We start from the raw sequence: 18,195 nt of genomic DNA, 5'->3' as shown, positions 1-18,195 counted from the left end.
TGAGTTTTGCTTCAGCCCACATCTCAAGTCTGTCAAGGTCCCTCTGGATGTCAGTATCCCTTCTCTCCATCGTGTCAACTGCACCACACAACCTGGTGCCATCAGTGAACTTGCTGAGGGTGCACTTGGTCCTGCTCTCCATGTCGCCAACAAAGATGTTGAACAGTATCGGCCCCAGTATGGACCCCTGAGGGACACCACTTATCACAGGTCTCCATGTGGACAACGAGCCATTGACCAAAACTCTGTGTGCGTGGCCATCCAGCCAGTTCTTTATCCACAGAGTGGTCCATTCATCAAATCCCTCTTTCTCCAATCTGGAGACAAGGATGTTTTGCAGGAATGTGAAACATTTTGCACTTAGTCCAGCTAGGCAATGTCAGTTGCTCTGCCTCTGTCCACCAATGCTGTAGCCCTGTCATGGAAGGTCAGCAGATTAGTTAGGTGTGATTTTCCCCTTGTAAAACCATTTTGGCTGTTACCAGTCAAAATGGTCTTTGTTGGCCAGATACCTTAGCATAGTTTCCAGTAGAATCTGCTCCATAACCTTGCCTGGCACAGAGGTGAAACTGACTGGTCAGTAGTTCCCTGGGTCTTGCACTTTCTCCTTTCTGAAAATGAGAATTATATTCCCCTTTTTCCAGTCATCAAGGACTTCATCTGACTGACACAATTTTTAAAAATGATGGATAGTGGCTCAGCAGTTTTATCTGTCAGTTCCCTCAGGACACACGCATGAACTTCACTGGGTCCCATGACTTGTGCACATTCAGGTTCCTCAGATGGTCTCAAACCTGGTTGTCTCCTACAGGGGGCTCAGGATCTTCTTCCTCCCAGTCCCTGCATCTGCCTTTCATGACTTGGGTGGCATGGCTGGAGCACTTGCCATTGAAGGCAGAGGCACAGAAGTCATTGAGAACCCTAGCCTTCTCTTTGTCCAGGGTAGCCAGGTCTCCTCTTTTCTTCCAGATAGGGCCCACATTATCCCTAGTCTTTCTTTTGCTTTCCACATGCCTGTAGAAGCCCTTCCTGTTATCCTTAGTATCTGCAGGAGAGGTTTTGCCTTGCTGGGCACTATTTCCTAAGCACAATCTCACATTTAATCCCCAAAATATTGCCATATGGATTTCAGACCACATCACAACAGATAAATCCCATCATCCTGATCCTCATCTTCAACATTTATGTGAAGATAGCTTACGTAGTCCACTTTGCCTACTTTATACACTTCATTTTTTCAGAGTCAAACTTTATCAAAGTAATTTGACAGGAAAATAGGAACAGTGTGGTCTGTAGTATTGAGCCGTCAGCTCCTCTGGTCTGTCCCGTTTTGTCCTGTCTTTTTGTCTTGGGTCTTGTTGTGGTAGTGTCTCCAGCAAGACTCACCACACTGGAGTGCTGCCAGATCTGCTGCTGCTGTAATGTCAGCCTGATGGTGGATGTAGGTCCTGGGGTAATGAGAACATGAGTACATACACTGTACCTTAGTGTGTGACCCTGTGCCATGACGGGACTATTGAAGATGGATGTTTTGTCTTCAATTGCAAACTAACAAATAAAGAGAAGAAACTTAGTGAGAAAGTTGTGGCAGTGGCAACTTAGATGCAGCCCAGAACAAAAAGAAACCCATGCCACTTCCATGATAAACTCAGTTAAATTTTCTATGCTTGTCTCTTCAGAGGGCCAGAGGTGTTCCTGGTTGTAGAGGGAGTAGTGCAGACATGATAGCTTTTCCCCCATGCCCACCTCTAGACAGAGACAAAGTCTGTGGACCTGAGTCTGAGAGAGTTCCAGCCTGTCAGTGGCTGATCTGTTCCCAAGGGAAAGTCTCTTGAGAACATCTCTTGCTCAAGGACTATTTTTGTAAATAATTTCTTTTTCTCAAAACAGTTCTGTACAGCTGTGATTAGTGTGTTTTTCTCTTGTCCCACCAATGGGACAGAGAGGTGATGTTCCCTTTACCAGTCATGTTAAACCTATATCGTAATACCCTATAAAAAGCTGAAAAGTTCAGAAAATGAAGCTTTTCCTGAGCACTTGTTCTGGCTGCTGTGATTGAATTCACACTTCTACTTCATGTCCAACTGCAACAAAAGTCTTCTCTTGCACCTTGATGAACAAAACAGAAATTCAGAAAGGCATTTTTCAAGGCGAGGCAGAAATAAAAGTACGTGCTGGTTATGAAGCTTCTAGAAAGTCAGTCTGACAACTGATACATCTTGCCTTACTCAGCATCCTCTAGTTGTGGAATTACCCAATTCTGTGAGTAATACCTGAGAACAGGGCTTTTAGAAGGATGGTGGCCCCACCATCAGGATGATGGAATTGAGCTTAAGCTATACTCCTCTGAGTATACTCCTCTGATCACCCCCTAAATGTGACAGGAGGAACACAGCTGTGGAACATGCACCAGCTGCCTGCACTGCTAGTCATGCACTCGTGTCTGGTCTTGAAATGTAGCAACTCAGCATAACCAGTCTGTGGCAAACAGAAATACTTCTGGAGCACATAAGTCAAGGAAAATTGGTTTAAATTCCCAGTGAACTTCTTTGCAAACAGCACAGAGTGGAAAGACCACTTTGTGATAGACAGTAATTGCAGTATTTCCAGGTGCCATTTTGTGGTGAGACCAAGAATTATGTATTCCACGCACAAGAAAGAAGGAAAGCAAAAAGGCAGTGTATTTTTCCCAGCTCATCAGGCAACTATGGATGCTAATTATGAGCAAAAGGAGGGAGCACAGTGCCTGTGGAATAGCAGGCCGCATAACTTTCTCAGTCTTGCCTGAGAAAGTGGCCTGGGAAATCAATCATAAGGAGGAATTAAAACAATCCTCAGAGATAGAAGACAGCCTTGCAGGTGCTGTTTGTCAGTTTCTTGTTTTCTTGCAAGAGAAGGTCAAGGGGTGGTGTACCTCACTGACCAATGATGGTGATGAGTTAGTTTACTAACCAATAAGAGTTTTACTTTTCTGTACTTTTACCTATCTGTCTATAAAAGAAGATCTGAAGTAATAAACCTAGAGAGGGAGAGAAAGAACTCTCCTGTTCAACTCACAAGAGAGTCTGTGTCGTTCTCGCCGTTCCCAATAGAGCGACAGGCAACTATGGCAGTGCAATGTTCAGTTGTTCAATCTTGATTATAAAGAAGCTTCTGGAAAATATGATTTGGGCATATGTTATTTTCAAAGTGGGTGAGAGGAAAGCTTCCTTTCTCTGAATTTGAATTAGTTGTGTATGTGGAAGATTATGGGGGGGAAAAGCTTTCCAAAGGGTGTGAGAACACCTTAATCTCCTGTAGATAGTCCATGTGGACAGTGTGTTTTTATATACTTATTATATACTTTTAATGCAATTCCAACTGCCACAGCATATATAAGAACCTGTGATCCTTCAGACATAGTTGTGTAACATCTAATGTGATCCCACAACTCCAGTGCTTTTCCAGTGGCACTTTATTTTTTTATTTTTTATACAAACATACAATGGATTTATTTTATCATAGTCAGAATCATAGGAGTGATCTAAGTTGTGGTTCAATCCATTCAATATTTTATGAGAATAAGAAAAGTTGTTCTTAAAAGTGTGAGAGACTTAACTGTGTGAAGATCCTTTAGTGATTCTTGAAATGATTAGCTATTTGTTACAGAGGGTGATATCAGGATCATGATACATAAGAAATTTCTTGGTACTTGAATATAATTGGATTGGGTTTTATATGCAAGGGGATATGCATCGGGTTATCCAAATGATAAGTTAGTCCTCTGTACTGCAGGTATGAATAGCTATTTAAGTAAACAATAGCAGATGCTGTCGAACCCTGTAGGTCAGAACCAAAAGTATATTTGGATAGGGCAGGGAAAATTTATTAAATTGGGACAGTTTTCTGGCTTTTCTCTATATTTGTCTAAGAAGGAAAACCTGTGTTGCACTTCACTACCTTCTAATACTCACTTCTGAGAACAGTATTAGAGACAAAAATGAAAGTAAGAGAAGGAATTTGAAGAAAGAAATAATTACAAGCCTAGCCATCAGACCAAACTAGAGAAGTTTTCAGTTGCACTGATGCCTTTGTGGTCACCATTATATCCAAAGTTTTGATAGTGGGAACCAATAGCCATGGTGCACAGGCACAGATGCTTAAAGTCTGGGAGCCTGGGACTTCATGAGACTTCCAGAGCCCTGAGGCAGGCAACTGCAAAAGGAAAGTTAAAATTTTAGAGCTGGGCAGAAGGCTAGAAAGAAGACTGTCTTTTGGCTTTGTCACGGAAATACCTATTCTGTGTTTTTTGGTTCATGCAACTAAACATTACTTAGTTGTTAACATGTAAATATTCCATTGTGCAAGGAATGTTAAAGTGTGTAATTTGTGATGTAACTTTAAAAGTATTTCTTGTTTGTTTTCTTTCTCTAGAGCCCAGTAAAGATAAATCAGATCAGCCTGGATGAAAGTGGAGAACACATGGGTGTTTGCTCAGAAGATGGGAAGGTACAACAAATCTATTTATATATTTGCTGAGGTAGCAGGTAGTCCTAGTATTAACACTAAGATAATAGTGGTAACATATGGATTTGAATCCTGCATTTAGTACCACTATTTTGACCATACATATTGAGAACTGAACTCACCTTTGAATACTTAAAATTAAAGTCAAATATATTTTGCACAAATATGCTGTAGGAAAAGTAATTACAAGAATGTCAATAATGTAACTGCTATTAAGCTGATTAACAGCTGTGACAGGAGGACATGTCAACTTAATCATTACTGCTGTGCCAGTTATACTTCAGTGACTACTCTGCTGTTCCTGCAAGACAGTAGTTTAATGCCTTTCTGCTATAAATCCACAAAATTGGATTTTGTGGACATGATTTCTGTGGGCTGGTGGTTTTCATTTTCACACACTTTATGAATGTTTCTGTCTTAGTTTAGGGCAAATTAGGAAGGAAAACTCCAAATGGGGATTTCCCCAGGGAAATGCCCCTCCCCACTAACTGGTCCGGGAAAAGAAAAAAAATTCCTTAGAGAGAAGTGGAAAAAGCTGTTTATTTAACAGAAATTGATTAATATTAAATAATAAAACCTCTTGCTGTTCGATGGGATGGCAAGTCTAGGAAGAAAAGTCCTTTTCATGTGGTGTAGCTCGGCTCGCTCAGGTTCTTATCAGTCCCTCCGGCGCTGGAAAGTGCCGAGGCCCAGGCCCCGGTGGGCCACAGGCCGTGAGCTCCGGGGTTTGGCTGGGTGTTCAGTCCAGAGCAGGCTTGCACAGATCCAAGAAAATTGGAAAAAAAAACAAAAAAATTTTCTGGGGAACTCCTCTGCCTCAGCTAGCTAAAACTAACTAAAATCCAGAGAGAAGCTCTCTCCGCTGTCTGTCCGCGCTGCAGACACCACAGTCCAGGGGCGGGTTGTGTGGGAGTGTTGTTCTTCCTTAACACAAACTGCGCGCTTCTTCTTCCCCCTCCCTTGCTCTCAAAGCCAGTCTTAAAGGTGCAGAACTTAATATATAACATAAACCAGACGATTGGGGATACCAGTATCATAAAGTCACCCCAGGACATTCCACCCCTTATCTCCCCATATCGTCAACTTTATTATCAAAATTAATATATATATATTTTAACCCTACAACACATACATTATATACAGACAAGGGCATTTATTCATGATTTTCACCTAACCATCAGATCTCCCTGAGGTACACATTGTGTTGTTCCATCTTTCCGCATTATCCACCATGTGCAACCCGGTCCTTGAGCAAAAACAACTCCACGAATGGGTTTGTCTGTACTTGAAGTAGAATTTGATCCAAACTGTCTTTCCTAACAAACCTCTGAGATGTACTGCTGGGACTTTGTCTCCGTCTTACTTTATGCAGGGGCTCGGATTGGGCTGGGCCTGCTCGATTGGTGGAACCTCGGGTATTAACTATCCAGGTGGCCTTTGCTAGATGTTGCTCCCAATTTTTTGAAAGATCCCCCACCCAACGCTTTCAAGGTAGTCTTTAACAGTCCATTGTACCTCTCCACTTTTCCCGCAGCAGGTGCATGGTAGGGGATATGGTACACCCACTCAATGCCATGTTCCCTAGCCCAGCTGTTTATAAGGTTATTCTTGAAATGAGTCCCATTGTCTGACTCAATCCTCTCAGGGGTGCCATGCCTCCAAAGGACCTGCTTTTCAAGTCCCAGGATGGTGTTCCGGGCAGTGGCATGAGGCACAGGGTAGGTTTCCAACCATCCAGTGGTGGCTTCTACCATTGTGAGCACGTAGCGCTTGCCTTGGCGGGTTTGGGGCAGTGTGATGTAGTCAATCTGCCAGGCTTCTCCATATCTATATTTGGACCACCGCCCACCGTACCATAGCGGCTTCAACTTCTTGGCCTGCTTGATTGTGGCACACGTCTCACAGTCATGGATAACCTGGGAAATACTGTCCATGGTTAGATCCACCCCTCGGTCTCGTGCCCACTTATAGGTGGCATCTCTACCTTGATGGCCTGAGGCATTATGGGCCCATTGAGCTAGGAACAACTCTCCCTTGTGTTGCCAATCTAAGTCTATCTTTGACACCTCTATCTTTGCAGCCTCATCCACCTGCTCATTGTTTCGGTGCTCTTCATTAGCCCTACTCTTGGGGACATGGGCATCTACATGACGGACCCTCACAGACAGTTTCTCTACCCTGGTGGCGATGTCCTTCCACTCATCAGCAGCCCAGATTGGCTTTCCTCTGCGTTGCCAGTCGGCCCTTTTCCACCTTTCCAGCCATCCCCACAGAGCATTGGCTACCATCCATGAATCAGTGTAGAGGTAGAGTTTTGGCCACTTCTCTCTTTCAGCAATGTCCAGGGCCAGTTGAACAGCTTTGAGTTCAGCAAGTTGGCTTGATCCACCTTCTCCTTCAGTGGCCTCTGCGACCTGTCCGTGTGGGGCACCATACGCCTGCTTTCCACTTCCGGTTCATCCCTACGACGCGACAGGAACCATCAGTGAACAGAGCATAGCGTGTTTCTTCTGCTGGCAGTTGGTTGTACGGTGGAGCTTCTTCAGCTCGTGTCACTTGTTCCTGCTCCTCTTCCTCAATGAGACCAAAAGTTTTCACCTTCCGGCCAGTTTGTAATTATCTCCAAAATCCCAGGGCGATTTGGGTTTCCTATACGGGCGCGCTGCGTGATGAGGGCGATCCACTTGCTCCATGTAGCGTCGGTGGCGTGGTGGGTAGAGGGAACCTTTGCTTTGAACATCCACCCCAGCACTGGCAGTCGGGGTGCCAGGAGGAGTTTGTGCTTCTGTGCCAATCACTTCTGAGGCGGCTTGAACTCCTTCATAGGCAGCTAAGATTTCCTTCTCTGTGGGAGTGTAGTTGGCTTCGGACCCTCTGTAGCTTCGGCTCCAGAATCCCAGTGGTCGGCCTCGAGTCTCCCCAGGCACTTTCTGCCAAAGGCTCCAGGACAGACCGTGGCTCCCGGCTGCAGAGTAGAGCACATTCTTCACATCTGGTCCTGTTCTGACTGGGCCAAGGGCTACTGCATGGGCGATCTCCTGTTTGATCTGAGCAAAGGCTTGTTGTTGTTCAGGGCCCCACTGGAAAGTGTTCTTTTTGCGGGTGACCAGGTAAAGAGGGCTCACAATCTGGCTGTACTCAGGAATGTGCATCCTCCCAAAAACTTATGGCACCTAGGAAAGCTTGCGTTTCCTTCTTGTTGGCTGGTGGAGACATTGCTGTGATCTTGTTGATGACATCAGTAGGAATCTGACGCCGTCCATCTTGCCACTTTACCCCCAGGAACTGAATTTCACGAGCTGGTCCCTTAACTTTGCTCTTCTTGATGGCAAAACCGGCTTTCAGGAGAACCTGGATGATTTTCTCTCCTTTCTCAAAGACCTCTTCAGCGTCTTTCCCCAGACAATGATGTCATCAATGTACTGCAGATGTTCTGGAGCCTCACCCTTTTCCAGGGCAGCCTGGATCAGTCCATGGCAGATGGTGGGGCTGTGCTTCCACCCCTGGGGCAGTCGGTTCCAGGTGTACTGCACTCCCCTCCACGTGAAGGCAAACTGAGGCCTGCATTCTGCTGCCAGAGGAATGGAGAAAAATGCATTAGCAATGTCAATAGTGGCGTACCACTTCGCTGCCTTGGACTCCAGCTCGTACTGGAGCTCCAGCATGTCTGGCACGGCAGCGCTCAGCGGTGGAGTCACTTCATTTAATGCACGATAGTCCACAGTCAATCTCCATTCTCCTTCAGATTTACGCACAGGCCAGATGGGGCTGTTGAAGGGTGAGTGGGTTTTGCTGACCACCCCTTGGCTCTCCAGCTCTCGGATCATCTTGTGGACGGGAATCACAGCATCTCGAGTTGTTCTATATTGTCGGCGGTGCACCGTTGAGGTGGCAATTGGTACTCGCTGTTCTTCCACCTTTAGGAGTCCTACTGCAGATGGGTTCTCTGACAGTCCAGGCAAAGTGTTCAATTGCTTGATGCCCTCTGTCTCTACAGCTGCTATCCCAAATGCCCACCTAAGCCCCTTTGGGTCCTTAAAATACCCACTTCGGAGGTAGTCTATGCCCAAAATGCATGGGGGCCTCTGGGCCAGTCACAATGGGGTGTTTTCTTCCACTCATTCCCAGTCAGGCTCACATCAGCTTCCACTAAAGTAAAGTCCTGTGATCCCCCTGTCACACCAGCAATAGAAACAGATTCTGCCCCTACATATCTTGATGGGATTAGGGTGCACTGTTGCACCAGTGTCAACCAAGGCCTCATATTTTCGTGGTTCTGATGTGCCAGGCCAACGAATCCACACAGTCCAAAAGACACGGTTTTCCCTAGCCTCTACCTGGCTAGAGGCAGGGCCCCTCTAAGCCTGGTTATCCTTCTTTTCTTGGGTATATGTCTTGGAGGTTCCTTCAAGGGAGTCAGACATGTCATCATCATACTTGTCAGTTTGACTACAGGCTACTGGAGCGGCTTTCTTTTTGGTAGAGTATCCCCCTGAGTCTTGCTGTCTTCCAATTCAAGCATCCGTTTTGCCAGAGCAGCAGTAGATTTTCCATCCCATCTTTTCTAGTTTTCTCCACAGCCACGAGGGAAAAACCACAGCTCAGCTCGTAGCTTTTTCTCTCTATCTGGGGAACTTCTGCGTTGAGTACCAGGGCTCCTGGTCTGTACTGCCGAGACTGGAAGAAGGTCCTCCCTGAGTTTCTTGAGATTCTCCTCTATTTTGTTTTGGAAGTTTTGCATATCTGTTCTCACAGTTGCAATTGTTGCCTGCATGGGGCCATGCACGGTATCTGCATATGCTCGAAGCTTCTTCGCCATATCCAGCACAGTCTCCTCCCGGTCATCCCGCTTCATTGTTGCTAAAGCAGAAGCGTATTCTTGTGGCCCAAGTCGAACAAGTTTTCGCCACATCACAGATGTACATGGCACCAAGTCTGGATTTCTAGTACCTAAGTCACCACAAAGACAATCTCTTACTATTGCCATTTCTCTCAAACGCTGAATGCCTTGTTCTATGGTTTTCCAACGAGTTTGCTGTATATAGAGATCGTCTGCACACAGATATCTTTGTGCCACGCTTCTTAGGACCCGTTCCCAGAGACTATAAGGGTCAGCCCCCCTCATCATCTCCTGGTCAATAACCGGATCGTGTGACAGGGACCCCAGATGCCTCGCTTCAGTGCCATCCAGAACCGTTGCCTCACATGCAGCATCCCACAGACCGACTAAACAACTAATTATAGATTTATCAGCTCGTCGAGTGTAATCTTTTCTCAGGCCACGAAGGTCCTTCAGGGAGAAAGGTTCACCAGTGCCTTCGGATTTTTGATCAGTTGCTGGTCTTGAGGGTCTTTCCCCCGCATCACCATTATCATCATCTACTGGCCGATCGGTTTTGGTTTTGAATTTCATGCCTCTCGTGGCAGGAGTAACAGACACTGGCTTAGGCTCACTGTCTGGTTTGGCTGCTGGCTTAGGCTCACTGTCTGGTTTGGCTGCTGGCTTGGCTGCAGCCTGAGTGACTGGGGTAGCTGCTGATTTATCTGCCTGCCCTACAGTATCTAGCAGCGTGCGATAAGCATACGCTAGGGCCCAGCTTATTGCAATGATATTTTTCTTCTTAGAATCATCACAGCAATTCTCTTCCAGATATTTCCCTACTTCATCTGGGTTCTGAATTTGTTCACGTGAAAATTCCCAGGCTGGGGGATCAGAAAATTCCTTCAGAGTCCGGCCCATTCTCTCCCATTCTCTACACCACTCAGGATTTCCCACACCTGAGTCTACTTCTGGGGCAGGGGTCTCGTTGGCTCCTCTGGATATCTCAGCCCTCACTCTAGAGAAGTTGCAGACATATAGAGGAAGCTCAACAGCTGAACTACCAGGAAAGTGACCAGGAATGTGGTATCCTTAACACTCAGGGGAAACTGGATATTTCTCAAAGAGGGACATAACAGATTCAAAGGAGAAGAAGGAAAGAAAAGGCTGTAAAGCCTCATCCCCTGGTCTTCCTCTAACAAACTGGGTGCAATTACTAATAAACTCCCAAAATGAGCTACTGGGACTGGGTGGCAGGGTCGGGCGGAGAAACCATAGACCCAAACATACCTGACAGAAACTTCAGTAGTTCTATAAACTTCCTATAAATCATTATCACCGAGCCCAGCACAATAACCATTCTAATCCGTGCCCCTCTACTGTGAAAGAGGGCAAAGACAGGTATTAAAACCTCAAAAACTTTTAGGGACCAGGTCCACATGAAGGCCTCCACCCCAAGAGACATTATGTATCCAAACAACATGGCTACTGACTGCTTTATCCCAATACAGAATAAATACAACCAACACTCAGTACAGGTTTTTCCACTTTCTCTTGCCCCACGTTGGGCGCCAAAAAACTGTATTTGTCTTAGTTTAGGGCAAATTAGGAAGGAAAACTCCAAATGGGGATTTCCCCAGGGAAATGCCCCTCCCCACTAACTGGTCCGGGAAAAGAAAAAAAATTCCTTAGAGAGAAGTGGAAAAAGCTGTTTATTTAACAGAAATTGATTAATATTAAATAATAAAACCTCTTGCTGTTCGATGGGATGGCAAGTCTAGGAAGAAAAGTCCTTTTCATGTGGTGTAGCTCGGCTCGCTCAGGTTCTTATCAGTCCCTCCGGCGCTGGAAAGTGCCGAGGCCCAGGCCCCGGTGGGCACAGGCGTGAGCTCCCGGGTTTGGCTGGGTGTTCAGTCCAGAGCAGGCTGCACAGATCCAAGAAAAATTGGGCAAAAAAACAAACAAAGGTCTAGGGAACTCCTCTGCCTCAGCTAGCTAAAACTAACTAAAATCCAGAGAGAAGCTCTGTCCCGCTGTCTGTCCGTGCTGCAGACACCACAGTCCAGGAGCGGGATGTGTGGGAGTGATGTTTTTCCTTAACACAAACTGCGCGCTTCTTCTTCCCCCTCTCTTGCTCTCAAAGCCAGTCTTAAAGGTGCAGAACTTAATATATAACATAAACCAGACGATTGGGGATACCAGTATCATAAAGTCACCCCAGGACAGTTTCTCTTGAATTACAGAATCTTTTGATAAACAATCATAGTTTATCAGAAGAATAAAGTGTCTTACAACAGCCACGTTAAATAAATGTAAAATCAATATATGTACAGTTTCCTAAAAAACTGACACCTACTTCCTTGGCTGAAGACATGCATCATTTGTGTAGTGTGTAACTAACAATTATCAGTGCTTCTCTGGAATGTTGAGCTGTGACATTTAGTGGTTTTGGTGATTGATTTTCCAGTTATAAGAATGTCTTTTTGTTTTTTCAGTCAATGACAGTGTTTTCTAATGTTGGTTTGCAATGATAAAATTCTAATTCACAGAGTGTATTTAAGCTTCTTTTTTAATATCGTGCCCATATACAAATGCAGTACATTAAAAATCATTTCAATAATTTCTCAATATCCAATTTACTTACTCAGGAGAACATTTCTTACACAGTAGATTTGGGGGAGGAGGAGTGCTGCATTCAGTAGAAGTTCTCTAAATTAAAATACAACTGGATTTTGCAATAGGAAAAATGGGGAAACAACCCCTTTAGACTGTATACATTTGGTTTTTTTCACTCCAAATACGTTTTTATTTTTCCCTCAACATGCAGACAGACAGTTTGTGTATCCAGGCCTCTTATTTCTGAGAGATATCTTGATGTCACTGTCTTGACACAGTAATTAGGATACTAGTGCCTATCAAAGTGGTTGTAGAATTTTACATCCTGTGTGAAACACCACAAGAGTATCCTATTTGTCTAAGCAAAATAAGGCAGGGGTCAGTAATTGTGCAGGCTAATAAAAACGTTGAGCTAGCATTGTTGGTTTAGGTTTTCCTGTGGTGTTGGGGAGCAAGCCCATGCTGTTGCTGTAAGGGCTCCTCAGATGTGACTGTGGATGACTGTCAGTATCCACTATGCTGCAGTGAGGCAGCAAGCCATACACATTTTTTTTTGTATACTAAGTTAATATTAAATATACTTAATTTCAGAAATGCTAAAAGCCCCATAGTCCCTACTCTGGTGTGGCTCTCCTTGAAGAAACTTCAATACTTTAAATGGCGACTGTCTTCATTTAGTGAAATAGCTATTGTGGATGTAGTGTGTGACATTGCATACTATAAAAGGCGGTCTAAAATATAGTCCCATGGCCACAGGGATGGAGTATCACAAGTAAAATATTCAGTATATTTGCATTTTTAGAGTCCGGGGACATTGATGCTTCACCATATTCTTACATTTGTGAAAACCTCATCTGGAGATTTGAAAGATTTGGGTATTTTAGAAGTTAGATTTTCCATGTGATCCAGAAAGGCTCGTGTCTGTGAAATAATATACTCCTAAAATTGATTAAAATACATACTTGTATGTTGTGCTACTGTATAAGAAAATGGCAGATTCCTGGCTAGATAATGTAGCACTTCTGGGTTCTGGTCATTACAAAAGTGTCACTTTCATTCCTTATAGCTCTTTCCTTACTATGGTGGGAGTGTTGATATTGTAAGAAGTTAAAATAGTTGTACAAGTAGTTACAAAGTCATTATTAACTTGATTCAGTATTGTAAAAGTGGTGAAATACTTTTAAAAAAACCAAAAAACAAGGGGGAAAAACAGTGAAGCAGTAAAGTAAAACAGGTTAATTTTCTTAAATCAGTTTTAAAGAAAAAAGCAGATGTGATGAAGAGGCCTGGGAATTCTGAGTCAGCTGCAAGTATATTCTACCAATTAATGAAGATGTGTTCTCTTTTGTGATAAGCAGAGTGCATTTTCACATATCAAAGTGAGTCCAATATGGTAGAGATGGAAACCATTTATTTTCTTGAGGGAAGGCTTTACGATGAGGACCTCCTCCTCGTATCTTCTGTTGACTGTTATATTTTATTTTACTACTACTATTTTACTACTATTTTTTTTTTCTGACCCTCAAACTAGATTTGATCTAGCTGTGTAGACTGCAGGGAGAGCACAGAAGCACAGTACAATTTTCTAACCCTTTTCTTGACAGTCAACATCCAGACCCAATGTCAAAACCCATTGCATGTATGTCATACATGTCCAACAAATGCTTTGAGAACCACTTGCACATTTTCTGTCTTACACATTTGGTTCTTTGAAAACCATCCTTTCTAATGAAGTCAGCTGTAGCTGATCACCACTGGCATGGAAAGGAGCAGAAATCATAACTAGTATTAACCCTCTAATCTATCTGCTGGGTATTGAAATGTTAGGGTGTAAGACAATTTCGGTGCTCATATAAATAGAACTGGAAGCAGGCTTGCATCTTCAGAATTGTGGAGACTTTTAGTTTTTTTGTGTTAGTTTTGAACGTAGTTAATTGTCTTGAAAAACCTGGATTTGACTCCCGATTTTGCTAAAGCTCCCATATGATTACATAAGAAGAGTGTAACTGGCACCCTTATGCTGGCTTGTAAGGTTTTTTTAAATGAAGAAATATAAATTTCATTGAAAACCCATGTGCTTGCATGTTTTAGTGTCATCTCTAATGCCTGTAACAGCATTGATGTTAAGAATATCTGTGAAGTATGACACATTTTTTGAAGAAATATGACTTGTTTTCCTGCCTTTTGAACACTGATGGTTGATTACTTCTTCCACATGTGGAAGCAAAGAAGCAGCTAAGTCTGCATGCACTGGAGTGGTGGGTTCTGGATGTTTAAAATCAGACAGGACTAGCAAAATGTAGTAGGATCATAAAATACTTTTTTCCAGCTGCCTAAGAGCATTGTGAACAGAGTGGGCTTGGAAAGCAGAAATAGATAAATCCAATATAGGTTTGTAATAGCTAAAGAATCACTTTCTTTCTGAAGACTATGAGACATTAAGAAGTAATAAACTGTTAGATGATGTCCCTAGAGTAAACATGATAACATGTATTTTCTGCAGAGTTGTTTTTTCCTCTTAGCCCATTCCATTTTGTTGTCATACTCTAAAAGAAATATCATATTGCCGTATTCAGTGATATATTAGGAAAATGTTAAAGGCACTGTTGCTAATTTTGATTAATTGCTTTTAATTTGAGAAGGCTATTTTGTAATTTTTGAGGATTCTGCTTTCACAGAATTTCTAGTGTTATGTTTTAGCCATGTATTTTTTTTCTGCTTTCTCTTTTCTGTCTTATTTTCTTATATTCTCTTTCCTCTGTTTCTTACTTTATGTAGGCTGTTGTATTGAATATGATGTGCCAACTGATGAAAACCCAGAAAACAAAATCCTCTAGACATCAGCCCAAAGGTTTTCTAGGCTTACAGCCAGGTCCAATTCAAATACAACCCTTTGGCTGGCTTACATAATCACAGCTTTGTGATACATCTCACAGTCTCCAAATATTGATTTTTCTAATCCTTTGGAGCAGTAGCTCAGCCCGACACAGTGCATGCAGAAGTATTTTTAAAGCATGTTGTTAGGGGCAGTATATTCGCTAATGAGTAATGGACTGAGCTGATAATGCTGCTTAGGAGATGTATCCAGGAGACAAGCTTGAAAGGAGATGGTGGAGATGTTTTTAAATTCACTGAGACTGCTGAATTTGGAGCCATTCTAAGGATGTCCTACTTCCTTGCTGATGACTTAGTTCCTCTTGTAGTTTCCCTGAAGTTTAATATTTTTGCTCTGTCTTCATAACTGTCTGCAGGAATTTTGGGGGTTCTTGTGCTCTGAATTGATCTTTTTAGAGCAATTAAGCCTCACTTTTTGTGGCCCATTACTGATATTTACTGACTTTATTCTTCAGGCTTCCCTCTAAAGGGATTTATATTTTCTTGTTACTATTTTTTTAAAAATTATTTTTCCCCTGAAGGAATCATGATGGGAAGAAAGAAATAAGGTTAAAAGCATTGGGTACAATGCTGAACATGCAGAGCAGAGTTACTGAAGGAATTACCTTTATCAGAAAATTTTCCAGAAAATAATGGAAGCCTGTCTGAGAGCCTCCTTAAATAGATCTGCTGTCAGATACATTGCTCCATGAGATGCTCTTTTTTCTCCCTTCCTCCAGTGGTGTCTATCCCTCCTCAGATGAGTTTGTTTCAACAACTTCTGACAGAGGGTGGAAACCTCTTAAAAACATAATGAAAAAGCAAGCCAGTTATTATTTTTTCTGGAAATCATAGCTAGTAAATCAGTTGCTAATTCCTGGCCATAAGTCTTCAGCCCCATTTCATTCCTAAGTTCTTCAGGAATCAGATTGTCAACTGTCTCATCTGAGAGTTAGGAAAGGGAATATTGTGTATTGAATGAGTAGACATGAGTCCAAAAGAGGGCTGCACTTAAAAAAATCTTGAAGATACCTTATTCTGTAGTCATATCATCTGAGTCTAACAATATTTCATAAACACTTGATATCTCTGTACTTGAACTAGAGACAAGGAAACATTTAAAAAATCTGTTAATTCTCTTGACAGTAGAAACTTTTTTTTTTTAAATCCAATATTGACGCTTCTTCAGACGGATTAATTCTGATAGATACTATGATTGCCTATGGTTGCAACTCTGTTGCTGACTGTTAAATGGTCTGCTACCTCGATACAAATGAGAAGGGAGGAATCTTCACAGAAAGACATTTCCAGTGATCATGGAATAAAACAAAATAGTACTGTATGCACTTGGGAGGAGGAGAGGATGCCTAGAAATATATGGAACTTGGATTACAGGCTGGTTCTGCTTTATTGTCACAAACTTCTTATGTAAACCCTGTATTGCTTGGAGGGAAAAAATCCTACCATTCTTTCTCAGAAAGGAAGAATTTTTAATTTATTTTCTCCTGAATGTTATTCTGTTGCTTTTATCATAGTTAGGTTCCTATCTGTTAAACAGATTTGATCAGCCTAAAGCAAAAGGAACTTATTGTTTTTACTGTGATTGTAACAAAAAAAAAAAGAGGAAAAATATTCATAAAAGTACTTCTGTACTGCTGCAAATTAGAGATATGTCACAGTAGAATACCGGACTATATCAATTAGTTCTGAATTGTTAATTGTGTCTTCTTCTCCTTAAGGAAAAAAAATGTTACTGTTAGCATTCAAATTAATCTTCTAGTTGTTATGTTTTTACTTTCAATGTTAATTGTTCAGTGTAAATTAGGTAAATAACTTTGGTTTTTCAATATACTTTTTCAGGTTCAAGTGTTTGGATTATATTCAGCAGAAGAGTTTCATGAAACGTTTGACTGTCCTATTAAAGTAAGTGCTTGTTTTAATCTTTAGTAATTGCGGTGGTGTTGTCTTTAATAACAGAAAGGTCACATTCAATCTAAATGAGAGAGAGGAATACCACTTCCTTGCAATGTTATTCAAGTCACTAGAAAACAGTTTTCTGTCTCAATATAAAAGCTTTTGATCTGGTTAGGTAGGAAGAAAGCCAATCTTGGTTTTGTAAGAAGTGTTACAGAGTTATTCAAATATAAAAGGGAAAGTGAAAGAGAAATTGTCCTGTTTCAGGTTTACCCATCTCAACATTTCTTTGTAGACTTGTGATACAAATTCTAAGAGTTCTGCTAAATGTGAGGTCAATATTTTAAAACCAGTTTATATCCATTAAACCTTCCTGAAAATAAGGCAATGGGCAGTGATATTGATGTATCCTATTTGAAGGGAAAACTTGAGTTCAACTCCGCTTTAGAGAAGTGTGTCTGCCTGGCTGTTGAAAAAAAAGGACCTCCACTAGGTATTGGGAAAATCTTTTTAACAGCAAACTTATCTTGCAGGAGAAAAGATGATGGGGGCAAATGTTTGCATTTAGCTGCTTGGGATCTTCCATGTTGCAGCTGCTCTTTAGGGTGCGGGGAAAGGAATGGGATCATTAAGTTTTCACACATGCCAGATGTGACTCACTTGCCTCCTAAGGCCTTTACTACTCATGCAGCTGGATGTCCACACTTGTCATGTAAAATGTAAGGCAAAGAGACTTTGTAAGATGCTACATAATATTGTCCTCTGACAGGGCTGAGGTGTGTGTGCCTTTTAGGCAGACCCCAGACCAGATGTAATTGTGGTAACTCTTGCTTGCAGCAGTCCTGTTCTGTTTGGCCCTAATTCTACAGCCTGCTGTACAGAAAAGTAGTGTTTTCTGTACTGAATGTACACATTCAGTGTAACATGACCCTCAGTATCACACTTGTCATACAGAATATAATATGAAGAATTGTCTTCTCTTCTAGGAAAAGCAAACAAATGTCTGAAACAACTAGGCTTTACTTCAGAGAAGGAACTCAGCTGTAATTCTTGATAATTGACAAAAGGTTATTTAGTTTAAAAACTGATGTTGTGCTTCATGTAAATTCTTTTCTAAGTCACAACCCTCTCTTTCCCCCTTCCCCCACCATCTCCAGATTGTTGCTGTTCATCCTCATTTCGTAAGATCCCACTTCAAGCAATTTGTAACAGGAGGAAAGAAGGTAAGCATTCACAATGAACTTTGGCTACCTATAAATAGCCCTTTGATATAGCTCAGAAGGTTATGTATGTGACTTTTAACACCTAGAACAAAGACTTCTGCTTTTTCCTTCTCTTTATGCATTGTATTCTAAATTGTTGTTAATTAAAAGATATTTCAGGGGGAGAGAAAGTGTGCTTTTTATGTTAAAAACATGTTGCAGCAAGTTGAGATTCAGAGTAGAAATACCATTTTGTCTACATAG

The 18,195-nt window shown here is 42.2% G+C and overlaps 1 protein-coding gene across 1 annotated transcript in view; it reads left to right on the top strand.

The window, feature by feature from the left end:
• Positions 1 to 18,195, top strand: part of VPS41 (VPS41 subunit of HOPS complex) — a 112,675-nt gene that overhangs the window by 39,169 nt on the left and 55,311 nt on the right. The window contains exons 5-7 of the mRNA XM_005529935.2: positions 4,414 to 4,488; positions 16,676 to 16,738; positions 17,887 to 17,952. Coding sequence (XP_005529992.1) covers positions 4,414 to 4,488; positions 16,676 to 16,738; positions 17,887 to 17,952 — 204 coding nt within the window. The remainder of the gene's footprint in view (positions 1 to 4,413; positions 4,489 to 16,675; positions 16,739 to 17,886; positions 17,953 to 18,195) is intronic.

Source organism: Pseudopodoces humilis, chromosome 1 (assembly GCF_049639895.1).
Source record: "Pseudopodoces humilis isolate 2021_Gansu_Grassland_sample_001 chromosome 1, ASM4963989v1, whole genome shotgun sequence".
NCBI classification, from domain to species: domain Eukaryota; kingdom Metazoa; phylum Chordata; class Aves; order Passeriformes; family Paridae; genus Pseudopodoces; species Pseudopodoces humilis.
The sequence above is the reverse complement of the archived record's forward strand: the minus strand, read 5'-3'. Positions and strand labels throughout refer to the sequence as shown.